This window comes from Dasypus novemcinctus, chromosome 26 (genome assembly GCF_030445035.2).
Source record: "Dasypus novemcinctus isolate mDasNov1 chromosome 26, mDasNov1.1.hap2, whole genome shotgun sequence".
NCBI lineage: Eukaryota > Metazoa > Chordata > Mammalia > Cingulata > Dasypodidae > Dasypus > Dasypus novemcinctus.
This window is the reverse complement of record NC_080698.1, coordinates 48,440,372-48,466,411: the sequence shown is the minus strand read 5'-3', so window position 1 is coordinate 48,466,411 and position 26,040 is coordinate 48,440,372. Positions and strand designations below refer to the sequence as shown.

Here is a 26,040-nt window from a genome sequence, read left to right as displayed (position 1 = left end):
TGCCAGGCTCTGGACGGGAGACACGTGGCCAGGGAGGCGCACGTAGTTAGGGCTGCTGCCATCTGATCAGGCGCACGTGGGGATCCCAGGGCGTCGCACCATCTTCCCAGAGGACAGGGCGGCAGCCAAGCGGAAACTGCAGGCAGGGGGCAGGAGCGCACCAGCCAAGGGGACACCTGTGCAGAGAGAGGCACGCAGGAGCTTGGAGGGGCTGTGAGTTGCTCCTTGGGCTGGATGGAGTACAGGTTGGGGGGCGGCCTGGGGGCAAGAGAAGAGAAGAAGTTAGAGCATGGGAAGGCCTGACCTCAGAGGACTTGGTGAGCAGCCTGAGAACTGCGTTTTACCCTGATGCCAAGGGGAGTGGGCGGTGAGAGAATGACTTTCAGCCGGTGGGGGTGGGGGGGACAGGCTCAGACTCAGGTTTTAGAGAGCCCGGGGGGGCTGCTGTATAGAAGGCAGATTGGAGGGGGGGGGGCTGGGGTTGAGGTGAGAAGGGATAATGGAGATGATGGTGAGGTGGGGGGGGCCAGAGAGAGGCGGGAGGGGCCAGCGGGATTTCGCTGCGGAGAGGCAGGCCTTGGTGCTGCACGGGGTGTGTGGGGGATGAGAGGGGCATGTCGAGTGGCCACCTGGACCTCTGCCCTGCCCCACGGACACCTCTGCTTGGAGCCTGCAAAGTCCGCCCGTCCCCGATACGCTCTCCCACCCACTCTTCCCTGCGGCCCTGGCGGTGACTAGCGCTGCAGGTCAGCTGTTCATTCTGGCGCTCCTTGAATATCTTATTCAAGTTGGATGTCTGGAGGCAGGTCAAGGCCAGAAGAGTGGGTGGGTGGGTCATCAGCCAGTGGTGCTGCTGCGACGTCCATGGGCGTGGCTGGGAGGGAGACGGTGCCAGGGCAGCAGAGGGTGGGACCCTGGCAAAGCCCTGAGAGCCCTTACAGAGGAAGAGGGACCCCTGGAATACAGGCTGGGGGGAGGGTGTGGCCCCCGCACCTGACCAGAGCCAAGGGGCGGCCAGGGGCGGAGAGCGCTGGCAAAGTGAGCCAAGGGGCTCGGCCAAGGGGCTCGCCATCCCCTGCGGGTGCTGGGAGCCGGGAGCCAGCCTCCAGCCGGAAGCAAGTGTGAGGGGCAGGGGTGGCAGGGCAGGGGCCAGTGAGGGGGCTGAGCTGGGCCCAAGCCTGGGGCTGCCCCTCTGAGGCGGACGGGGGTCCTGAGCACAGCCCCGCCCCCCAGGCATCATCGACAGCACACACACGGAGCAGCGGCAGGTGGTGGCGGTGACGGGCGACGGGACCAACGACGGGCCTGCGCTCAAGAAGGCGGACGTGGGCTTCGCCATGGTAGGCGCGGCCGGGCCGGCGGCCTGGGGGGGCTGGGGGTGGCCACAGCCCACACGAGCTCGGCCCACCCACCGTCCACATCGCCTGCGCTCAGTCCTCGTCACAAGGGCGGGGCGGGTCCCCGGGGTCTGTCTGGAAGCGGGAGGCAGGCTGCCTGCACGTGCAGGCCTGAGGGGGGAGGCAGGCGGCCAGAGGGGCCCAGGAGATGGCAGGAGGGGCCCAGGAGACGACTCGGTGAGGTGGATGAGGGCCTAGGGCCAGCATCAGGCCTGTGAAGAGCCTGAGGGTGTGTGTGTCTATGTGTGTCTGTGTGTGTCTGTGTGTGTGGTCTGGCCGTGTGGGGCGTGTGTTTGTGTGTCTGTGCGTGTGTGTTTTTGTGGCTGTGTGTGTGGTCTGGCCATGTAGGGCATGTGTAGGTGTGTGTGTCTTTGTGTGTGTGTGTGGTCTGGCCGTGTGTGTCTGTGTCTGTGTGTGTGTGTGGTCTGGCCATGTAGGGCATGTGTAGGTGTGTGTGTCTTTGTGTGTGTGTGCGTGTGTGTGGTCTGGTTGTGTAGGGCGTGTGTAGGGGTGTGTGTGTGTGTGTGTGTTCTGGCCGTGTGGGGCATGTGGAGGGGTGCGTCTTTGTGTGTGTGTGTGTGTGTGTGTGTGTGTGGGTGGGGTCTGGCCATTTGGGGCGTGTGTAGGTGTGTGTGTCTTTGTGTGTGTGTGTGGTCTGGCAATGTGGGGTGTGTGTGTCAGTGGTCTGGCTGTGTGGGACATGTGGAGGGGTGTGTGTGTGTGGCTTTGTGTGTGGAGGAGTGTGTGTCTTTGTGTGTGTGTGTGTGGTCTGGCCATGTGGGGTGTGTGTCTTTGTGTGTGTGTCTGTGTTCTGGCCGTGTGGGGCACGTAGAGGGGGTGTGTGTCTTTGTGTGTGTGTGTCTGTCTGTGTTCTGGTCATGTGGGGCGTGTGGAGGGGTGTGTGTCTTTGTGTGTGTGTCTGTGTTCTGGCCGTGTGGGGCATGTGGAGGGGGTGTGTGTCTTTGTGTGTGTGTGTGTCTGTGTCTGTGTTCTGGCCGTGTGGGACGTGTGGAGGGGTGTGTGTCTTTGTGTGTGTGTGTCTGTGTTCTGGCCGTGTGGGGCATGTGGAGGGGTGTGTGTCTTTGTGTGTGTGTGTGTGTCTGTGTTCTGGCCGTGTGGGACGTGTGGAGGGGTATGTGTCTTTGTGTGTGTGTGTGTGTCTGTGTTCTGGCCGTGTGGGGCGTGTGGAGGGGTGTGTGTCTTTGTGTGTGTCTGTGTTCTGGCCGTGTGGGGCGTGTGGAGGGGTGTGTGTCTTTGTGTGTGTCTGTGTTCTGGCCGTGTGGGGCGTGTGAAGGGGTGTGTGTCTTTGTGTGTATGTGTGTGTCTGTGGTCTGGCCGTGTGGGGCGTGTGGAGGGGTGTGTGTCTTTGTATGTGTGTGTGTGTCTGTGTGTGTGGTCTGGGCGTGTGGAGGGGTGTGTGTTTTTGTGTGTGTGTCTGTGTCTGTGTTCTGGCCGTGTGGGACGTGTGGAGGGGTGTGTGTCTTTGTGTGTGTCTGTGTTCTGGCCATGTGGGGCGTGTGGAGGGGTGTGTGTCTTTGTGTGTGTCTGTGTTCTGGCCGTGTGGGGCGTGTGGAGGGGTGTGTGTCTTTGTGTGTGTGTGTGTTCTGGCCGTGTGGGGCGTGTGGAGGGGTGTGTGTGTGTGTGTCTGTGTGTGTGGTCTGGGCGTGTGGAGGGGTGTGTGTCTTTGTGTGTGTGTGTGTTCTGGCTGTGCGGGGCGTGTGGAGGGGTGTGTGTCTTTGTGTGTGTGTGTGTTCTGGCTGTGCGGGGCGTGTGGAGGGGTGTGTGTCTTTGTGTGTGTGTGTGTTCTGGCTGTGCGGGGCATGTGGAGGGGTGTGTGTGTGTGTCTGTCTGTGTGGTCTGGGCGTGTGGAGGGGTGTGTGTAGGACTGAGGGGTGGAGGGGTGAGGACGGCGCACCTGCCCTGGGCCGCCCCCCCACCCCAGGCCTGCCCCTTCCCCACAGGGCATCGCGGGCACGGACGTGGCCAAGGAGGCCTCCGACATCATCCTGACGGACGACAACTTCAGCAGCATCGTCAAGGCGGTGATGTGGGGCCGCAACGTCTACGACAGCATCTCCAAGTTCCTGCAGTTCCAGCTCACGGTCAATGTGGTCGCCGTGATCGTGGCCTTCACGGGCGCCTGCATCACGCAGGTGGGTCCTGGGAGGGGGGCGGAAACCCACAAGTGGGGAGCAGGGAGCTTCCAGGTGTCCCTGTGGGGTCAGGACCGCGTCACCTTAGGGGCAGGCCCAGGCCCGGGGAAGCCGAGGCTCAGAGAGGTGGTGTGAGCTTGCCTGAGACCACCAGCAAGTGGGGAGCAGTCAGCCCCGACCGACGGCTGCCTGGCCAGGCACAGAGCCCGGCCCCTGACCCAGGAGGCCAGGGCCCCCCGCAGCCTAAAGTGTGAGGAGGGTACAGGGCGGGGCGGGGCCCAGGGGGATCAGGAGCCCCCGCTGAGGACACGCAGCCGCAGGGTGCCTGGGTGCGGGAGGGAGGGTGGGAGCGGGCTGCTCCCCTGGGTTCCTGAGGCGGGTGGGGCCTGGGAGGAGGAGTCGGGGTTCCATCTCCCCGGGAAAGGCAGGCATCTGTCCGGATCGCCTGGCCTGGGCCCCCTGCGCAGGGAGAGCACACCCGAGCGGGACGGGTGTCCCCGGGGCGGGTTCTGCGCTGATCCCCACTTTTCAGAGGCAGACGCGGAGGCTCAGGGGAGGGAACGGCCCCGCTCCAGCCATCGCTAGGCAGCCTCCTGGTTCCCGGGCCTCCTGCCTCCCCCAGGGCTGACCTGCCTGGCCAGGACGCGAGTGAGCGCCCCCTTGGCCTCTGGGTCGCCCAGGCCTGCTCCTCCCACCAGCCCCTCGGCTGACAAGTTCCTGTCCACGGAAGCCGTGAAGGGCCGAGTCCAGCACCCCGGAAGAGCCGCGCAGCTCTGGGAGAGCCTGTGGGGATGCACTTGGCAGCTCCTGCCCCCCAGGCAGTGGGGCGGGCCGGCAGGGGCCGGTTCCCTTCCGCTCTGAGCTGCCTTCCCTCCCTGTCTGTGGGTACGAAGCTCCCTCCAGTGGCAGTTTGGGGGATGCTCCCATAACCCCCGTAACTGGCAAGGCTCCTTGGGGACCAGCTGAGGTCCCCAAATGAGTATGAATGTGCCTGAGTTAGTGGCAGGGCCGTGCAGGCCCTGGGTGGGGAGATGAGGCGCCTGACTCTGAGGGCAGGCGGGGAGCACTGAAGGGTGCTGAGCAGGTGAGCCTGTAATCAGGGAAGGCTGGTGGGCAGCGGGGTTGCTATGAACCCAGGGCATGGGGACCCCGAGCCAGGGCAGAGGTGGGAGAGCCGGCGAAGAAGAGGGGCTGTGGTAACTGCCCCTGGAGGGGAGACAAGCAGGGCTCGGAGAGTGTGTGTGGCCGGCACAGGCAGAGACAGGGAGGAGTTGTAGCTCACTCAGCCTGTTGAGCTTGCAGGACCTGAGGACTTCCTGGAGGAGGTGTGCCACGAGCCATAGGGAGAGGTCTGAGCTGGAGAGAGTGATAGGGGAGGGAGGTGGGTACCTGAAGCCAGGGAGACAGGTACGGAGAGGAAAAGAGCAGGGGCTGAGGAAGGAGCCATGCGGAGCCCAATTTCAATGGTTGGGGAAGAGGAGCCCCGAAAGGAGATGGGAGAAGGGGCATTCAGAGAGGGGAGAGGAGGAGCAGGAGAGCTCGGGCACTCAGAAGCCGAGGGGTCAGGAGGACACGGGGGAGGCAGTGACCAAACATGGTGGTGAGGTCAATGAAACGGCTGAGAAAGGTGTACCTCGATTCATTGCAAGGAAGTCCCTGGTGACCATGGAGAAAGACATTGTGGGAGCAAGGTGAAGCCAAAGCCACGCTGCCCTGGGTGAGGCACGCAGGGGGCATGAGGAAGGAGAGGAACAAGCAGTTGGGCTCATTCAGACAGTTTAGATGACGTGACAGAGTTGTGCACAGCACGATATGAATAGTATGATCCCAGTCTCAGCTAAAGAGAGAGGTGTGCAAGGGGACGCACCAAAATGCTGATGGCGGCAACCTTTAAGTGGCGAGCTCGTTCGTGAGCTTTATCTTCTTCACCTATTCCTTACTTGCTAAAACGTTCTACTGTGAAAATGTATTATTTTTGGAACCATGGATACACACTGTAATTTTTTAAGGCAAGATGGGATGATAAGAGGAGAGGAAAAATTGGGTGTGGGTGGTAGCATGCAGGGCACAGGGGCCATGAGAATTGAGTCTCTCGGACAGGAGAGACTTGAGCACTGGAGACTTGCAGGAGGCGGCAGGGAGCGGGCAGGGGGACGCCCAGGCGAGGTGGGGAGGTTCTTTGCTTTAACCAGGAGGAGAAACCCAGCCACAGACGCCGGGAGGGAGGAGGGAAGCTGGCAGGGATGGAGCCGACGGGGATCGGGGGGCCCTCAGGCCGGGGGCACTCCGTGGTCTCCCCAGAGGACAGGGCCGATGAGGGCGGCTCTCGGAGAAGGCCTCGGCCCGCTTGATCTGGGCCTGCTAGAAGCCCACGGGACAGGTCAGCCGAGGGCCCCGTGGGCTGCGGCAGGCGTCGGCCGCGTCCCCCGCCGCGGGCTCCGGGCCCGGCCCTGCGCGGCAGCAGGCTCTGCCCGTGACAGCGCCCGCGTGGCCCCCGTCCCCAGGACTCCCCGCTGAAGGCCGTGCAGATGCTGTGGGTGAACCTCATCATGGACACGTTCGCCTCCCTGGCGCTGGCCACCGAGCCCCCCACCGAGACCCTGCTCCTGAGGAAGCCCTACGGCCGCAACAAGCCCCTCATCTCGCGCACCATGATGAAGAACATTCTGGGCCACGCCGTCTACCAGCTCACCCTCATCTTCACCCTGCTCTTTGTGGGTGAGTCCCCCTCCGGGGCGGGGGCGCCGCCTCCCAGCTGTGCCAGGCCCCAGACCCAGCATTCTGGGGTCATGGCTGCCTTCCTGTTGTACCAGTTGGGGAGACCGAGCCCAGGGAGGGAAAGCGACTTGCTCCAGGTCACATAGCAAGTCTCAGGTGGAGCCAGGGCCCCCAGGCCTGGCAGCCTCCGAAGCCGAGTGCTTTTTGCACTAGTGGTCACAGCGTCCGGGGCTGGGGACACACGGTCTGCAGGGCTGATTGGATGCGCCTGGCAGGAGGCAGGAGGCCCCGAGGCTCTGCGAGGGACGTGGCTTGCCCCTTCCCCGCCCGGCACCTGCCCCAGGCCCCGTGGAAGGCCTGGGACCACGTAACCTCCCACTGTTTCCACGATGCTTCCATTCAGGCTGCCCCGTTTGAATCTTTTTTTTTTTTAAGATTTATTTATTTATTTCTGTCCCCTTCCCCCCCACCCCGGTTGTCTGTTCTCTGTGTCTATTTGCTGCGTCTTCTTTGTCCACTTCTGTTGTTGTCAGTGGCACTGGGAATCTGTGTTTCTTTCTGTTGCGTCATCTTACTGCGTCAGCTCTCTGTGTGTGCGGCACCACTCCTGGGCAGGCTGAACTTTCTTTCACGCTGGGCGGCTCTCCTTACGGGTGCACTCCTTGCATGTGGGGCTCCCCTATGCAGGGGTCACCCCTGCGTGGCAGGGCACTCCTTGCGCGCATCAGCACTGCACATGGCCAGCTCCACACGGGTCAAGGAGGCCCGGGGTTTGAACCGCGGACCTCCCATGTGGTAGACGGATGCCCTAACCACTGGGCCAAGTCTGCCTCCCCGTTTGAATCTTATAACCACTTCGTGAGGCCGTTGCCCCAATTAGAAATGAGGTGCAGAGAGGGGACTTGCCCACGGTCACGGTCAGGGTGGGTGCAGGGTCCCCAGCCAGGGCCACCTCCCCAAACCCGGCTTCCAGCGCCAAACCAGGGGAGACCCACGGAGAAAGCCGCCGGGCGGGGCCCAGGTTGGAGAGCAGGGCTCCTGCTTACCGCTCTCCAAGGTCTTAAACTGAGCTAGACGTGCCACACTCGGGAAACTCAGCGAGCCCTCCTGGCCCCAGGTCACCCCACTTTGCAGGAGGGTCCAGGCGGCACACACCATCCCTCCCACCGGCCATCCCTCCCGCCTTAGGAGCCCCAAGCTACACATAGGGACCCGTATCCCGTGTAGCAGCCCCATGAGTGTAGCTTCCGGAGGTCTCAGCAAGAGACACACTCAGTTACAAGAACTAGTGCTTTTGCTTTTCTTTTTTTTTTTTTTATTGACTTTGTAATAATATTACATTAAAAATATATATGTGAGGTCCCATTCAACCCCACCCCCCCACCCCCCCTCTCCCCCCCCAACAACACTCGTTCCCATCATCATGACACATCCACTGGATTTGGTAAGTACATCTTTGGGCACCTCTGCACCTCATAGACAATGGTTCACATCATGGCCCATACTCTCCTCCATTCCATCCAGTGGGCCCTGTGAGGATTTAAAATGTCCAGTGATTACCTCTGAAGCACCATCCAGGGCAGCTCCATGTCCCAAAGACGCCTCCACCTCTCATCTCTTCCTGCCTTTCCCCATACCCATTGTCCACCATGTCCACTTTTCCCAATCCAATGCCACCTCTTCTATGTGGACATTGGATTGGTTGTGTCCATTGCACCTCTATGTCAAGAGGAGGCTCAGATTCCACATGGATGCTGGATGCAATCCTCCCATTTTCAGTTGTAATCACTCTAGGCACCATGGTGTGGTGGTTGTCCTTCTTCAACTCCATCTTAGCTGAGTGTGGTAAGTCCAATAGATCAGATTGTAGGTGCTGGAGTCTGTTGAGGCTCAGGACCTGGCTATCACATTGTCAGTCCAGAGATTCAAATCCCCTAAATATATCTTAAACCCCAACATTAACTGCACCTCCAGCACATTAGCATGAAAGTCTTATGAAGGGAGATCCCATCTGAGTCCAGATTCATCACACATAAACACCATTTCCAAAGAGGGGCCATCTGCCCTGGTAGTTAACCCCATCGGCCATGACCATAACTCCCATGGGTCTCTTTAGCCCTCAAAGGAACCAATATCTGGGGGTTGTATCTGCTTTATCTGTCTCTCTGACTCTGCTCAGTTGTGCATGAGGGCAATCCTTCTGCCAGCCTCCAGACTCTTTTTTAGAAACTCGTAGCCATATAAACTCATTTCTCCTTTCCATTTCCCCCTTACTTTAGGTCAAACAGCATTTTAAAGTCATGGTATTTTATGTAGACATGGATATTCTGCTGATCCGCATTGAACCTTCCGTATAAGGTCATTTTCCAGTTGCATCATCAGTTGGTAGTTGATAGTGGTCCCTCGTTGCCAGGGAGGCTCATCCCCGGGTGTCATGTCCCACGCTGGGGGGAAGGCATTGCATTTACATGCTGAGTTTGGCTTCGAGACTGGCCACATTTGAGTAACATGAAGGCTGACAGGAGGAAATTCCCAGGCACAATGTTACTCTAGGCCTTGAAGAACTAGTGCTTTTGGAGAGCCTGAACCTCCCACCAGCGATGCCTACTTCGTGCCCCGTCCTCCAGAGCAGTGGAGCTTACCAACCAGGGGTCACTTTTATAAGCAATGTCACCTGCACACACAGCAGGCATTCCCCTTCCACAGGAAGAGCGGGTGAAAACTACCCCAAGGTCTTCCAGCCGTGGAGGAGAAAGGGCTTTGTTCACTTTTTTTTTTTAGATTTATTTATTTATTTCTCTCCCCTCCCCCCCAGCCCCGGTTGTCTGTTCTCTGTGTCTGTTTGTTGCATCTTCTTTGTCCGCTTCTGTTGTTGTCAGCGGCACGGGAATCTGTGTTTCTTTTTGCTGCGTCATCTTGTGTCAGCTTTCCATGTGTGCAGCACCATTCCTGGGCAGGCTGCACTTTCTTTCACGCTGGGCGGCTCTCCTTACAGGGCGCACTCCTTGTGCGTGGGGCTCCCCTGCGTGGCAGGGCACTCCTTGCCTGCATCAGCACTGTGCATGGGCCAGCTGCACATGGGTCAAGGAGGCCCGGGGCTTGAACCGCGGACCTCCCATGTGGTAGACAGACACCGTAACCACTGGGCCAAGTTCGCCGCCCTTTGTTCACTCTTGATTCCAGTGTCCAGGGCCTGCCTCCAGGTCTCGGTGGCGCCCCCTGCTGCTCACCAGGGAATGGGTATCTCCCCCCCCCCCCCCCCGCCTCGCGCTCAGCGCAGCCCCCCGCCCTCTTGGCAGGCGAGAAGATGTTCCAGATCGACAGCGGGAGGAACGCGCCCCTGCACTCCCCGCCCTCCGAGCACTACACCATCATCTTCAACACCTTCGTCATGATGCAGCTCTTCAACGAGATCAACGCCCGCAAGATCCACGGCGAGCGCAATGTCTTCGACGGCATCTTCCGGAACCCCATCTTCTGCACCATCGTGCTGGGCACGTTTGCCATCCAGGTAGCTGGGCTGGGGTGGATGGAGCCCAAGAGCCCCAGACCTCCACCCTGGACCCTGACTGCCTGTCGCCCTCCCTCCCCTGGCCTCGTCTGCCCTGCAGATAGTGATCGTGCAGTTTGGGGGGAAGCCGTTCAGCTGTTCTCCGCTGCAGCTGGACCAGTGGATGTGGTGCATATTCATCGGGTTAGGCGAGCTCGTCTGGGGCCAGGTGAGTTCCAGGGGGGCTGCAGGAGGGGTGTCTCAGCAGGGGAGGGGAAGAGCACGGACTGGGAATGCAGGAGCCCCGGGAACAGGTCCTGGCCCTGCTCTGGGCTCACTCTCTGACCTTGGCCCGGGCCCTCCCCATCTCTGGGCATCTGAGCAGTGCGGGTTGGCTCAGGTCCCAGTACTGGTCATTTGGGTCCCCCCATTAGATAGCTTTGTGCCACTGTGGTGGGAGGGCAGGCTGGAGGTTGGATGATGCGACATTGGGTGGTCTCCTCACAGCAGACCATTAAGTTCTAGCAAAGTCTTAGCAGAATGTAGGGTTTCAGTGTCCCCACTGCCATCATCTTCAACCCATTAAGTCTCCAGCCCAATCCTCAGGATTCCACTCCTTTCTAATCAATGCCCTCACTTTAATAGCAGATACCCTGCAAGGCTGAGATTTTAGTTTCTCTTGTAACTCTGCTACTCATACATGAGACTCTGAGTCTGGTTTTCAGAGATGTCAAGTCTGCAGGTGCACAAAGCAAGATTTTCTTTCAGAGCACATATAGACACTTTCACATCATTCATGTGGTGCTTAAATTGCAAGTTTGAACTTAAGCTTATCCCTTTTTTTTCTCAATCCCTTTCTTTTGTAACTGTATCCCAGCATATTTAGAGAAAGCCAGCCGACATCATTGTGCCTTTTAATGCCACAAAACTCTGTTGTCGTTGAAAACACTCTCATCCAGATCCTTGCCTCAGAAGCATGGAAGTAGTGGTACCCAGTGGTGATATTTTGCACATCTCTACTGCTGACTCAGGCCATGGACTGTCAGTGACCTCTTGATTTTTGGAAACAGCACCATTTAGTTCTCTTGGATCTAATCAGTGGAGGGCCAATTGCAAAAATCCCCGAACCAATTCAGAAATCCCATTTTTAAGATTCTGTTTCTCAAGAACCATTCCTGGTACCAAGCTATATTAGTCAGGGTTCTTTAGGGAAACAGTAAGGAGCTATCTGTAAATAGTATGAGATTTTATAAAATTGTCTCATGCGACCGTGGGGATACACAAATCAAAATTTCATAGGGCAGGCTGCAAGCCAGGGACGCCGATGAAGGACCTGGATGAGTTCCCCAGGAGACGCTGGCTGTCCAAAGTAGAGATGGGAATTCTCTCTCTGAATGCTTAAATCATGTCCCCTTGTAAGGCCTTCAACTGATTGGATGAGACATCACTCACTGCCGATGGCAGCCTCCTCAGTTAATTGTAGAAGAAACCAGCCATTTATGTAATTCAATTCACTGATGATTAAAGTTCATGAAGTTCTTGTATTACAATTAGCCCATTGCTTGCTTGACCAAACAACTGGGCACCATTACCTGGCCGAGTTGACACATTAGCCTGCCCATCACAGCCACATGCCATTTCCATCATACGTGCTTCCAGCTGCACCAGCCTTGTTGTTGTTGTCTTAAATACATATATATATATATTTTTTAGAGATTTATTTTTTTTAATTATTACCCTCCCCTTCCCCCCCCCCACACCCCATTGTCCACTCTCTGTGTCCATTTGCTGTGTGTTCTTGTTTATCTGCTTCCATTCTTATCAGCAGCATCGGGAATCTGTGTCTCTTTTTGTTGTATCATCTTGCTGCATCAGCTCTCCGTGTGTGCGGCACCAGTCCTGGGCAGGCTGTGCTTTTTTCGCGTGGGGCAGCTCTCCTTGTGGGGCACACTCCTGGCATGTGGGGCTCCCCTATGCAGGGGACACCCCTGCGAGGCACGGCCCTCCTTGCACACATCAGCATTGCACGTGGGCCAGCTCCACATGGGTCAGGAGGCCCTGCGTTTGAACCCTGGACCTCCTATGTGGTAGGCGGATGCTCTATCAGTTGAGCCAAATCCACTTCCCTTAAATATACTTTAAAAAGCAACTTTATATCACTAACATAATTTAAAAACAGTATTACCTGTCAAAAAATAACAAAAAATAAAGCCAATAAGAAAGATGTTGTTAAACTTTAGCTAGAGGCCATTGCCTGCCAATGCTTGGATCCTGAAGCCTGCCTCTGTTTGAAGTGGTGTGAAGGTGTTTTAGACCTGCTAACACCAAGTGAGACTCACCTTCACCCAGCCAGAAGGCAGGAAGGGGGCGGAAGAGGGACTGACAGCCTATCTCGTGCTGTGTCTGCAGCCACTGAGATCATTCCCAGCTTCGGGGGATGCTGCTGGAGGCTCTCGAGGGGCCCTTCCAGCTCTGACTCCCAAACATTCTCCCAAGAGGTTCCCTTCCCTACTTTTGCCCAAATTCCAGAATGCCTCCTCCCCACCCCACCCCCACCTCAGCCCTGGCCACCTGCAGCTCAGGGGCACCTGACCCAGGAAGCAGCGCTTGTGGGAGGTACCCATGGGGCCTTCTTCCCGAGGTGCTCAGTCAGCCAGGCGGGGGGTGCAGGCTCTTCGCAGGCTAGAGTAGGACGCTACCATGACAGAATTAACTAGAGTATAAAAAGGAGGATTTACATTCATCCAAAAAGACCTTTTTAAACTCTGGAGCATCTCTGAAGAGCTGCTAAACTACATTTGACTTAGCAGCGTCCATTCGTGGGCAACCTCGGGGCCAGGCCATCTTTATCCCACTGGGACCCGGATGGGAGCAGACGGCCCCTGCCTTCCTGGAGCTCTCCAGAGCACTCCAGGGACTGAGTGACTAAGGACAGTGCCCATGGCCACTGCTGACCTTAAACTCCCAGGGAGCCCCTGAGGCCTGCCCCTCTCTGGCCCACAAGAGACGGAAGGGGCCTAAAGGGGTCTTGGACATCTGCTGCCAAAGTGTCACCAGCCCTGAGGGCAAGCCCTTTGGGGGACGTGAGGCGGAAGGCCTGTTTCCCCAGGGCAGACCACTCCCAGAGTCCCATGGGATGGGCTGCCCCCTGGGGACCCTGGCCCTGAGACCCTCTTCCCAGACTTGGGTACCCCAAGACCCAATGGCCTTAAAGAAAAGGTCACATGACGTCAACGGATGAACCCATGAGACCCGCAGGCTGGACGTGGGCGAGGCTCGGTGCACGGCAGCTGAGACACGCTACCTCAGCACTCCGAGGCTTACCCCAGCTTTACAGACAGGGGAACCAGGGCTCAGAGAGGCTAATGACTTGCCCAAGGTCATACCACCAGGAAGGCCTGGGTGTTTCAAGGCCTCTCTGTGCAATTACTAACACCCAAGCCTGTCTGTCCCCTATCTGTGCAACTACTAATATCCACTCTGTCCTCCTGACTCTGGATGAGCAAGTGGATGTGTGTGTGGATTAAAAAAGCAAATTCACAAGAAATTTTAAGATCGTGTGGGTGGAGGAATGGGGGCAATGAGTTAGGGAGTGAGTTGAACACGTGAGTGGATGAGTGGGTAAGAGAAAAAGCCAGGATGGGGGGAGCAGGTGGGAGGCCCCCCTCCCTCGCCCTGAGCCCTCCCGGGTCCCTTCCAGGTCATCGCCACCATCCCGACCAGCAGGCTCAAGTTCCTCAAGGAAGCGGGGAGGCTCACGCAGAAGGAGGAGATCCCCGAGGAGGAGCTCAACGAGGACGTGGAGGAGATAGACCACGCTGAGAGGGAGTTGCGGCGGGGCCAGATCCTCTGGTTCCGCGGCCTGAACCGGATCCAGACCCAGGTACGGGAGCCGCGTGGGCTTGGCCCGTGTCCGGCGGGGGCGCGGGGGCAGACCCCGGGACGACGGCGCCTCCCACCGCCACCAACGGCCAGGCCCCAGAGGGAGCCCGGGGCGAGGACTTGGCAGGTCCCCCCCCCCCCGCAGGCTCCACCCAGGCCCACCACCCCAGTCACCATTTCCTGCACCCACCGTCCTCACACGCTCACACCTGGCGGCTGGAGAAACAGAGCGGCCGCCCTGGAATGTTCCGCCTCGCCCTCTCAGCCTGGAGGTCAGAGGGGGCGTCACATCCCCCGAGGATTTCAAGGGGGGTTCAGAGGGAGGGCTCGGTGGGCATGGCTGGGGGGTCGGGGCTGTGGCAAAGGGCGGAGCGAGTTGCTCCGCTGGAGACCTTGACCGGAGCCTTGGGCCGTGTCTGCCCTGATTCTCCAGGGCAGGGCCGCGTGGTCAGCCGGTCAGGTACGGGCACCTGCCACATGCACACACACCTCTGCCCACCCAGCGGCCTTCACACCTGTCCCTCCTGTCCACTCAGGGTGGCTGGGCTACCCCCACGGACCGTGGACAGACACGCATGCCTGGGCAGACTTCTGCCCAGGGCCCAGGGGGCTGCCCTGCATCACTTGCACACACGGGCCCCGCGCCCCGTCGGGGTGTCGTTCCCGCCTGCTTTCACAGCCCTGGAGGTGAGGGGCGGAGGTGACCCCAGAGCCAAGAGGGGGGGCCTGGGAGAGCTGGATCTGGGGGCTCCGTGCCCATGCTCCCCCCACTCCCCTGCCCACCCCCCAGCCTGTCTCGTCCATCCGGGCTGGGACAGTGCTGGGAGCGGGGCCCGCCCCTATCTGAGGCTCCCGGTTGCAGCCTGGTCCGGTGCCTCCCATCCCGGGAGAGCCCCTGGCCCTCGTCATTGGGGGTCAGGGGAAGGGCCGTCTCTGCCTGCCCGTCAGCCCCTTCCCCTCCCGCCCTGGTCTTCACGGCCCGCCAGCCCCTCCTCTCCAGCCTGCACAGGCTCTGCCACCCTGAGCAAGGCCTGCAGCCGCTCCGTCTCCCGCAGGAGCCTCGTCTCTGCTGGCACCTCCGTTCAATAGAGCGTAACGACACCCCTGTGCACGGCACGCTGCCCCAGACACTCTCTCTTTTGACCCCCGTAGTCCCAAGAGATCCCCGTTTTCAGAGGTAACAGGTTCCAGGTGGCCCAACTGGGGGGAGCTTCCAACCCAGAGCTGCTAGCCCCAGGCCGGGGCCCCATTCCCGGGGGACTGTTTCCTGAGCAGGCACGCGCCCCTGTCTGCCTGGCTCTCCCCTAGCCCTGCACGGACCGGTCTTTGCCCCTTCCAGATAACCTGCCAGCCAGGCGACGCTGCCCCTCTCCTAAGACAGGAAACTGGGCTCAGAGCTGGAACTTCCGCAGGGTCACCTGGCAGAGCGGGATCTGGGCCAGGGTCTGCTGGCTCCAGGCCTCGCCCACCACTCCGGGCCCCTGCCCGGCCCCAGGGGAGGCTGGGCGCCCACTCTCTCGCCCGCACACGCCGTGTTTAATCACCGCCCCTTCCCCCCAGGCCCGGTCCATTGGTCCCAGAGCCGGCTAGGGGCAGGAGAAGACCAGACCCCGTGTCCTGCCTGGGACCTTGGGGCCTGCAGAGGGGCCCAGAGCAGAGCAGACCTTTTTCAGAGCCTTGGAATGTGTCTGGTATTTTTTTTTTTTTATTTAAGTGACGTCGTTGTCTGTGGCTGCAGCTGTTCTCGTGACGTTGCGCCTGTCAGTTGTGTAGCTGTTGTGTCCGTTCTTTTCGCAACTTGTCTCGTTCTCTCCTCCGTTGCAGATTGAAGTAGTCAATACTTTCAAGAGCGGGGCCTCCTTTCAGGGGGCCCTGCGGAGACAGTCCTCCGTCACCAGCCAGAGCCAGGACGTAGCCAATCTCTCTAGCCCTAGTCGCGTGTCGTTGTCCAATGCTCTTTCCTCTCCGACCAGCCTTCCTCCTGCTGCAGCTGGGCGTGAGTGTGACTCCTTCACCGCCTCCGGCGCCACGGACGCCAGCTCGCGGGCGGGCAGGCGGGCAGGGGCAGGGGCGCCACAGGACATGGGGGGCCACCAGCCACAGCTAGGCACAGTGGGCTGAGGGGGCCACAGCCATTGTGGAGAAGTACAGTTGGCCAGGAGCTTATCGGCCAGCCATGGGGTCACAGTTCATCGAGGGTCAGATATCAGTCTAGGGTCAGGGGTCATCAAGGGGTCAGAGCCAGAGGTTACAGCCAGCTGGTCGGGGTCATAAGGGTCACAATTGGTCAAAAGGTTTGACTCAAGTCAGAGGACTGCTGTTGGTCAAAGAGGTTTGAGTGGTCAAGTGGTCCCATCAGGGGATCCCAGTGGTCAGTGAGGGAGCACAGAGTGTCCCAGTAGAGGATCATACTTGGTCAGATATAACCAGCAAGGTCAGAAGTGGCCAAGAGGTCATTGTCTTGCAGTGAAAGTCAGGCAAAGGTCAAGACCTAAAAGTCTGTTGGGGAGTAGTCAGTCACAGTTGGGGTCTAACCAAGAGAGGGCTCAGGTCACTCAAGGTCTCCCAGATGGTCAGTGATGGGGGGCATGGTCCGGGGGACAGTTGAGCCTAGGGACCAAGAGGTCAGAGGCAGCGGTCCCAGGCCACCAAGAGTTTCCTGCCTGGTGGCCGCTCCGCTCTCCCCCATAGTCCCTCCCTTGCTCCTCTGACTGCGCTGGCCGCCTTACCAATGCTTTGCCCTGCAGCAGGGGTTGGAGCACTTGGCCTCAGCTAGAGGTGATGGGCCCAGCCCCACACGGCTGAGGGGCCTGATCTAACCCTTGCTTGCTGCTCCTCCTCAGCTGGGGGCTAGCCTGGGACTCGGTCCCTTCCTCCACCTCCCTCCCGTCGAGCTCATCTCCACACAGCACCGCTTCTGACCTAGGTCTCTCATCTCTGGCTTTGCTTCGCTCTTTCCTGGTCCCAGGAATAACAAGTCCCCATTTGCCACCTGCCTCCCTGATCCAGTCTTCCGTTAGATCCACCACACTGTAGGGGGGCCCCCTGGTTCTGGTCTCTTCAGATCGGCACCACGTTTTCGCTCACTTAGCCCTCAGGGCTCTTCTGATGAGAAATGAGGCTCTGCTTCTTATCCCTTGATACCTTGTAAAGTGCCTGCACTCCCACCAAAACCAGAACGCACATAACACATCCCTGCAGCTGAGCAGCAAAGGACTGTGTGCTGGGCGGTGGCTCTTCCATCTCAGCCCTCTGGCAGGAGCCACAGGCTTCAGAGAGCCTGCTGATGGCCCATGCTCATGCCCCATGCCCTTTCTGTAGGTGCAGTCTCCTGGTCCTGCCAGGTATGCAAGATGAAGAGAAGGATGCAGAGAAGTGGGCAAAAGCCCCTTGATGTTCATTCGTTAGCACAGAAGCACTGTGATGGGGAGGCCAGACGAGCCAAGATGAAAAGGAGGCTTATTTGGCCAGATGGTGTCTGAGTCACATTGCTGTGAGGTGCTGTCATGGGAAATCACAGCCAGGCTTTCTCAGGGCCCATCTCTCTCCTCTTTCCGACCAGAGAGTCCTCACATGGTGGTGGTGGGGGGGACACCCTGCCAACCTTCCTAGTCCTACATCAGCTTGGCTCTGGCTTTGCCAAAAGTGTCCCAGCTTGGAGATGCACCTGGGGGAAAATATATTTCTTTTGGTTCCTGCCGCCCCTCCCAGCGACTCCTGCAGACCTCCGGCTGGGTCTGACTGCAAGGACTCTGGCAGCTGGGTGAAAGCTCAGCTCTTTGTGCATCCTGGTGTGGCCTCTTTCTTCAAGTGTGAAGCTTCCCACTGGCCGTGACGTTCCTTGGTGCCTCTACAGCCTTTCAGAATCTTCCCTCGGTTTAGCCCCTCATCTTAGTCCTCATGATTTAGGAGGAAGAGCTCAGTCATTTTGAAACCTGGTCATTCCCTTCTCACCTTTTATAAAGCCACCCACCAAGGCCAGTCCTGGGACAAGCAGCTCCTATCATTTCTCCCTGCAGGGAAACACCCTTCACTTCCTGTCTCTCCACCAGTCTCCTTCCCAGGTTAATCCGCTTGACTCTGTGGTGACACCAGCTTTGGAACAGCCTTGGAAATGGATCCCTGGCAAAGGCTTCACAGAAGCTGATTTACTAGTCCTTGCCCCAGACCCTTCCTTCTCTCAGAGGGATCAAAGAGGTCGTGCAGGCATGAGTCCCTCATCCATCCCCCGTCTCGCCTTTCCCCTGGGTATTCTGCTTCCTAAAGAGTCCCACATTCCCATCGTCTATGCTAGAAGCCAGCCTGGAATTCGGATCCCACTGGGATTCCTCATTGGGAACGTGGTCTCAAGGAGAGCCTGACCAAACTCCGGCCCTCGGGCACCGCTTCCCAAAGGGGATCCCAACCTCTATGGTTTCATTTTGATCAACACATTCACAGTGCAAACTCTAAATCAGTACCCCCTAGTTCCTCCTTTGCTTGAATAGTCTCTGTCAATGTCACCCCTTCTGGTCCCCAAAGAGTCTGAGCGCCCTCTGGCCACCTGCCAGGACCCCCTCGGAAGTCCCAATGCCTTCTTCCCACAGGGAAGGTATGAAGCAGGTGGCCCCAGCGGGGATGAGATGGAGCCGCCTCTGAGCAGGATCCCTTCCTGGGGATTCTCCAGCAGCGCAGGGTGCATGCTGGAGCCAAAGAGATAATACCCAGGGTCTGTCAACCCTGGAAGGTGTCAAACTGCTGTCCCCTCCGTTAGCACTGGGTTCTCAGGGGTTGACCGGAGGTCACCTGAGACAGGGCAGGGTGTGCTTGCAGCTGACTTCTGACTCATGACAGGAGGAGGTGAGGAGACCTCTGGCCACATCATGTCCTTCCCCAGCACCAGCATGTGACAGAGAGGGCCCCAGGCAGACATGCGTGTCGTGTGCATGACAGTCCAGGCACACTGTCAGATGTTCAGAAGGGGGCTGTAGCTCACTTTCTTTGCTCTTCTCTTCTGACTTACTCAAAACCAAATATGTTTTACCCCAAGAAACTTCATGACACACCCCTAAAGCCACACTCAAGACTCATCCTGCTTTTTCTAAAGCTGTCCCCCACATCCTTTAATTCATGTATACCTCATCATCAAAATAGGAGGAGGAAAGGGTCTATCCGTATACCCGGGGAACGGAGAAGGACACTGAGGATCAGAGAAGTGAACTGACTTGGCCAAGATCACGCAGCAAGCGAGCAGGGAGAGGACCAACTCCAAAGTCCCTACTTTTCCAGACTACCCCCCACCACTTCCTAGACAAGCCCACAGACCTTGAGTCCACGAAGTGACTTTCCAATCAGGAACCCAGTGCCCATGACCTCACCTCGAGCCAGTCCCCCATGGTCGAGAAGATCAGGGAAGCTGCCAGAGGGAACCTTCCTTCCCATCGTTGAGGATGAGTGTTCAGCTCTCTGACCCAAAGCCAGGCCGCACAGCCCCTCTTCCTTATTCCCTTCAGATTCCTAAACTATCTCAAACCACCGTTGTGTTCGGTGAGACTGTGTAGCACACGCAATGTTCATCCGTGCAAAGCCTGCTCCTTTGAACCAATGAGCAGAGAGCATCAGGCCCATGAGCTAGGACCTGGCCACGTCTCCGCACGCCGTACCCCGCTAGGCAGAGTGTCTCCTGCTCCCACTTTCCCTTCAGATCCTGGTTCTGAGGACGGCTAGGGCAGGGAATTTTGCATCTTTGGGGGGGGCGGGAAATGAAGGAGAAGGAAAGGAAAGAAAGCTGGAGCTCTCATTAGCGTTTTGGTAACTAATTTAGTACAACCTTGGGTTGGAGAGAAAATGGCTTGCTTCTGGGGGGGGCGGGGGGACCCTAGAACTCTCCGCTGTCTGAATATTCCATGTGTTTGTTTCCCTAGAGGGCTAGAGAACCCTGGACACAGAGTTCAGCAAGAGAGAGTGAAATTAAAAGAGGTTGTGAGTCTTTAACCTTGAGCCTGAAATGAATGTGAATCAATCCCAGACTCTGGGCTTCCCTGAAGCCGGGTAAACATTCGAGTATGTCTAACCCACCCCAGACCGGGGCTGATGCCCTTCCCCGAGCCTCTGACCACAGGTGCGGGTCTCCCCGCTCCCTCAGTTCTGATGAAAACAACATGTCAGAAATCCCACCGACTGGGTGCCTTCCTCTCTTTCCCGTCACTCCCGTGCCCAAATGCGGCTCATGCCGAAGAAAATCTCATCTTTAGCGTAGGCAGGGAAGGGAGCTGGAAGAGGTTTTTTTTTTCTTCCCCTATTTTTTCCATTTCAGCCGCGGAGAGAACCGAAGTGGAGACTTGAGATGGCCATGGCGGGGTGTCCCGAAAAGTCTTGTCCCCACAGTCTTGTCCAGAGCAGTTCATTCTTTCTGTTGTCTCCATGCCAGGGGGAGGGCGGAAGGGCCTGCATCTCATTGTGTGTCGTCCCCTCTGCGTTGTCAGTCACACGACAGGGTCCTGCCCCCATTTTCTGCCCGCCCCCAGGCCCCCAGGCCAGCATCTGATGGGGATCCGGCCTCAGAGCCCCCTGAAAAATAGACTGGGTCGTGGGCATCTTTATTCCCAGTTTACAGATGAGACAACTGAGGCTGGCCACACCCTTCCCCTCCCCCCCCCCCACTTATTCAGGGGTGTACTGGCCCCCTTGTCAGGAGATCAGATTGTCTCTACAGAGACACAAATAGGGAAACCGAGGGGGCACAAAGAAATCTCAGAGCAGTCCAGATGGCCAGCACGTCGGCAAGGGGCTGCTGGCTCTGGCTTGGTGCCTGCTGACTCTTCTTTGAAGCACAAATCCACCAAGCAGATCTCCCTGAATTCCCCAGGCCACAGCGCATGAAAAGGAGAGGGGAAAGAGATGCTTTTTACTAGACAAGGCAAGGTCAGCGCTAGTTAAGTGATGGCTGATCGGAAGGAGAGGGGAAAAAAAAAACCCACTAAAAAACAATTGCAAACTGTGGGGCCTTCCACAAAACCAAGAAGGATTATTGGCAAGCTTAAATTAAATTCTACACGGTGCACTCTAAATTAGAAGGCAGAGGAGCATATGCTGTGCTTTGGAAAGCTTCCCCCATCCTTACCCCACAGAAAGAGTAAAATAAACCCCCAGCTGTGGCACTTGGAGTCATGTAGAAAATTCACTTCCATGAAATGGACTTTCTCCACCGGTGCCCTGCAAGTGAGCTGCCCCTGGGTTCCGTTGAGCTCTCCACACATCCCGGGACTGCAGGGGTCTCCCACGACAGCCTTGTCCAGTCCCCTGCCTCCCAGCAGGCCTGGGAGCTCTGCCTCCCTGGAGGCGTGGGTGCTACCTTGTTTTCCCACAACAGACCCTCCTCTGAATTGTGGACAGGTGTCCCATCAGCTCCTTGAGATGAGAGGCAAGGCTCCCCCTCCCAGGAGTTGGAGAAGGGACACCTCTTCCGAGTGAGGGTCCCGTCTCTCTGCACCCCATGAGGCAGGACAGATGACCACCAGACAGGTGGTATGGGTTGTCCAAGGTCTTGGCACTAGGAGAGGCAGAGTCAGCACTCGAACTCGGGTCTTCCTGACTCCGAGTCCAGTGCTCTCTCCATTGACCCAGAAGACTCAGTGTCCAACCTCCTGCCATTCTTCAGAGGAGGAAACTGAGGCCCCGGGATGCCTGGTTTGCAACTGAGATGCAAAAAAAAAAAAACAAAGAACTTGCTGTTCTGTGACTCTCAGTTCCACACCTCCCAGAATCCCCACCTGGGACTGATTTGGACCCTTTGACTCTGGCCTCGTTTTTTGGTTTTGAATTTTCAGAGTACAAACAGAGAAATAAATGAGCCTCCCCAGGAACTAAGGGACCCCAAAGCAAGGTCCAATGATTGGCCAGGGCTTTTAAGTCTATACTCGAGTGTTTACCTCCCAAATGCATGAAGGAAAGAAACGCTGGGTACAAGCGACCTCCGTTCACATCGTCCAGGCTTCCAAGTGTAGCCGTGTGGTCCCGGCGCCCGCTGCCTGGCATGCTCCCTGCCCAGCCGAGCGTCGGCCGTCTGCCGGCTCCCGTGTGCTTTTGGCTGCCTCCACCCCTGCACCTCAGAAGCCCTGAGTTGGCTTTGGTTTGCTTTGCTGCCTTTGGTTTGATGTTCTCTGTTTGGCCCTCGTGTGTCTCCTCTCATCCCAGCGCATCCACCCGTCTCTCCTTTCTGTTCCTTTCCTGTTTGTGGTGTGTACTCTGTTCCATGTTGTTTTGGTTTCTTAACTGCGTGTGGTTTTTAAAAGATGAATTTTTTTAAAAATAGCCTCTCCTTCTTCCTCCTCTTCCTCCCCGGCCCTCTTCCCTCTTGTGCATGGTGGAAGCTCTGCTTTCAGATTAACAAGGCTCGTCTCTCCCTAGGTCTGGGTGGCCCCCGGAGAGGACCAGGCTTCCTTTAACCCCTGCTTGCCATCATCTCTTTGATGGTGCTTGATGAACTCTTCCTGTCCTAACATGGTGGTTCTCACTCAAACCAAAGCGATTTAAAAGTCCCTCACGGGTGCATCTAACCTGAGCCTCCTCGCCCACGCCCGCTCCTCCCTGCCCGGCGGTGCGGTTCCAGCCGCTGGCGCTGCCCTAGCGCTTCTCCCGCCCGCCCCCCTCCGAGCCCCCAAGCCTGGCCGTGGCCCCCCGCGGGCCCTGCCCCTGACCCCTGTGCTTCCCTTGCAGATCCGCGTGGTGAAGGCGTTCCGTAGCTCTCTCTATGAAGGTTTAGAAAAGCCCGAGTCTCGAACCTCCATCCATAACTTCATGGCTCACCCCGAATTCCGGATCGAAGATTCCCAGCCCCACATCCCCCTCATCGACGACACCGACCTGGAAGAAGACGCCGCGCTCAAGCAGAACTCCAGCCCGCCGTCGTCTCTCAACAAGAACAACAGCGCCATCGACAGCGGGATCAACCTGACGACCGACACAAGCAAATCAGCTACCTCTTCAAGTCCAGGGAGCCCCATCCACAGCCTGGAGACGTCACTTTAGCTGAGGACCCCCGTCGCCCGCCCACCCTCACGGACCCCCCCCCCCCCCCCCCGCCGTCTGGGCACCCACCCACCCAGCAGCCACGAGCAACAGCGGAAAACCGAGCACTGGAGAGGGAAACCCACAGCCCCACCCAACAGACCCTTTCCCTGGCTGCGATGCTGTTTGAACTCTTTTCCACTCGGAGGCAAGGGCGGGGGCTCTGCTGGGGGCTTCTGGGAGTGAGCGATTTGCCTGAAACGTGCCCTTCCCGGCCCCCGCCCAAACACGGACCAGCCACGCACCCGCCCGGCCACCACGTCCCCTGCATGAATGTACTGTACACTTCCCGTCCTCCCCTGGGTTGGTTTTGGGGGGTTGGGGGAGGCTTTTTTTTTTTTTCCAGTTTGTTTTCTTAGGCGGGAACTGCAAACGGACTCTTTTCTGAGACTATTTATCCAGCCCACTGGTCTGTGAGTTTTTGAAATGCTTGCACAGCATGGTCTCAGTTGTAAAGATTAATTTAATAACTTTTTGAAGTTGCGGAGCTTAACTCGCCTAGTAGATCTGCACCAATGGAACCGAAGAACTTCATAGACACTCACGAGGTTATATCCATTTCTTTGTATCTATATCAACGTATACTTCTCCAAGACTGTATACGTCCATATAGATAGGTAGATATATATATATACATATATATACATATATATATACATATATATACATGGATATATAAAGTTTCTTTGCCGGCATGTTGCCTTGTTTCAGCTTAAATTGCTCTATTTTAACTTATTTATGTCCTAAAAGAAGAATGTAATTTGTTTACAAACCTGTAGATAATGTATTTGGCTATTTGTACGGTTTAAGGACACTGGGTGGCTAGCTGCTGTGAAAATAGCTCAGCCCCAACAGACACTTCTTCTGGATTGCATCCTCGATGTTTTACGATAGCCATGCTCTGATTTTTTGCCTGCTATTTCCGTTCAATGACATCACTACCGCGAGAGCTCAGACAGGAGCCCAGTGCTACCTTGGAGCCATCTTGTGGGTCGAACAACATGCTCCGTAGACGAAGGGAGAGGACGAGAGAAGGCTTCCCGGGCCTGTACCACCGATGGCCATGCCGGCCCACCATGGTGCCATCTGCAAAGCGTGGGTGGAAGACTTTTCTCTCAATGAAGCTCGCTTAAGTTTACCAAGAGCATTTCAAAACTAGGTTCTCATGGGCGCTGTCTGTACAGATTGAGGTAGTGTTGAAATATTATAAATGCTATTGTGTTGATTTTTTTTTTTTTTAGTTAGGAATTTAGAGATTTATTTCCTGATAAATGGCAGCGTATGAGCTGTGGGCATATTGCTTTTATTTTTATTTTCCAAGAAGAATAGCCTTTTTCTCTGCACTATTTAGATCCGAATGAACTTTACGATGTGTATATTGAGATGTAATCAGTGTGATTTTTAAACCAAATTGTCTTCCTGTAGTCACAATATATATTGTAGCCTTTTAACAGCAAGTCTTGCTTTCCCAGTCAGAAAGCCATTCTGAATCCCTCCAGTATCACGGGTGAGAAAAGGTGGTTATTTTCCCCCCAAGACAATAACAGCTCTAGTAATCCCACTTAATAAGAGCTTATTTAATTGTATGTCGGCCTCTTAACTGCTAAGCACTTTGTGGGTCTCAGCTTTTTTCATAAAAGAACTTTTGTATTTAATACAAAGTTTGCTTTGAGACTTTTCAGCATATGATCTTTTTCCATAAACTTGTACAGTGCAAAAGACATTTTGAATACCATGATCGACGACGTCCCATGCTTCGAGGAAAACCAAACACTTCCTGCCTCGCCTGCAAAATTCATTCCCCCTGCTGACCCTTCCCAGAACAGTTCTGTGTCAGCCCGGCCCCTGCCCTGCTCCAGGCCCAGAGAACTCTTCCAAAATCAAGATGAGATCCACTCGGGAAAAGAGCCATAGTCAGCCAGGAGGGCCTAGGTCTGGGATAGCTGTGGAGAAACTTGAGGGCTTGGGGTCCAGAGTCAGCCCCCCTCCACCCACTTAACCCTGCCGGTGAGAAGAAAGCTTTCAAGTCAGACCATCTTGGCCGGAGAGCACCATCGGAATGTCACGAAGAAAGAGCTCTGAGTGGAGCCAGCAGCGGAAGCCACACCTCCAAGGGGGTGACCGACCCTCAACTACATGCTGTTGGGCTCAGGTGCAGTCACCACCAGAAGCCAGCCCACAGCCCTCCCAGGGAGGAAGGGAAGACTTGCACGCGTGAACCATGGGCCGCCTTGGAACATGGTGTTTTTTGGAGTTTCCTTTCTCAAGTTCTCCATCCTCCCCTTCTTTGTTCCAGGCACATGTCCATGACCTCAGTCCATGACACCAGGGTCGTTCCACTTGCCCGTCGTGCTCCCAGTTCACCGGGAGCCAAGATGCAAGGAAAATGGGAGGGGTTTCTCTGAGCGCAGCCTAGCCTGGGAATAGGGAGTGATGGAAGCCACAAGAACGTCCAGCATTCCCGTTGCTCTTTTGCTGTCGGGAACGATGGGCTCTCACAACCCCTCACTCTCACACTTGCATCCCTGCCCACCCACAGAGGAAATGACTGGTTTGTCAAAACTCACTGTAGTATGTAAAGCTTGCAACTCTGCGTCCTATATCTAGCAGCATGGGGTACGTTTGGCAGTTCACCCCATTAGGGGGTAAATAATTTATGATCATTCATCTGTTTTTATGAATTTTTTTATCTAGACAATAATTGTAAATAAAGAACTCACCGTCTCTGTTCATTTAATACTATGCAATGGTTATGCTTTCAGTTGCTCACTCTTCTCCTTCAGTGTGGTTCTGAAATGTCTGTGGTATAAAAAAAAAAAGCAACCTCAAACAGAACATAGTAAGTATATACTCTGTAATGCATACTTTTTTTCTAGTTCGGGTCTGCATCATCCTCTTGGCTTCTTTTGTGCCCTCCAGACAGGGGCCCCGGGAGAAGATAAGAGGTTCAGTTTTGAGGGCTAAGCTCACTGCCTTGCCTCCCACGACAGATGAGGAAAGAGCAGGGAGCCTCATTCTGTGGCTGTAGGGTCACCCACCTTTGAAGGTGCCAGGGAGGAGTCTGTGGGTTTCCTTCCTGAAACTCAGGCGGAGCTTTCCCTAACTCAGGAGCAACCTCGAGGATTGCCCCTGACTCAGGAGCAACTCACCGAGCTCCTTGACCCCCTGTCCCTTTGTCCTAACCTGTGCAAAGCACTGATAAGAGGGATTCCCTGCTTCTGAGACCAGGCCATTTCCGGTTACCGCCCTGGAGCCATGCCTCTGTCCCTGTCTTATCCCGGGTGTTCCCAAGCTATTGAATGAACCACTCATTTCCCCAAACTTTTTGAAATGCCCCCTTTACCACCCCTTC

General features: G+C 56.6%; 1 protein-coding gene across 10 annotated transcripts in view; it reads left to right on the top strand.

Annotated features, from left to right (window-relative positions):
* ATP2B2 (ATPase plasma membrane Ca2+ transporting 2) overlaps positions 1 to 25,425 on the top strand; it is a 181,606-nt gene extending 156,181 nt beyond the window's left edge. For 4 of the 10 annotated variants that reach the window (XM_058288853.2, XM_058288848.1, XM_058288850.1 and 1 more), the window contains 7 exons: positions 1,234 to 1,340; positions 3,359 to 3,550; positions 6,055 to 6,268; positions 9,568 to 9,779; positions 9,880 to 9,987; positions 13,459 to 13,641; positions 22,338 to 25,425. In XM_058288853.2, coding sequence (XP_058144836.1) covers positions 1,234 to 1,340; positions 3,359 to 3,550; positions 6,055 to 6,268; positions 9,568 to 9,779; positions 9,880 to 9,987; positions 13,459 to 13,641; positions 22,338 to 22,649 — 1,328 coding nt within the window. In that variant the 3' untranslated portion in view covers positions 22,650 to 25,425. Of the gene's footprint in view, positions 1 to 1,233; positions 1,341 to 3,358; positions 3,551 to 6,054; positions 6,269 to 9,567; positions 9,780 to 9,879; positions 9,988 to 13,458; positions 13,642 to 15,464; positions 15,637 to 19,543; positions 19,599 to 22,337 lie in introns of all 10 variants that reach the window. The other 6 variants (XM_058288856.2, XM_058288854.2, XM_058288851.2 and 3 more) reach the window with 3 other exon arrangements.
* The last annotated feature ends 615 nt before the right edge of the window (positions 25,426 to 26,040 follow it).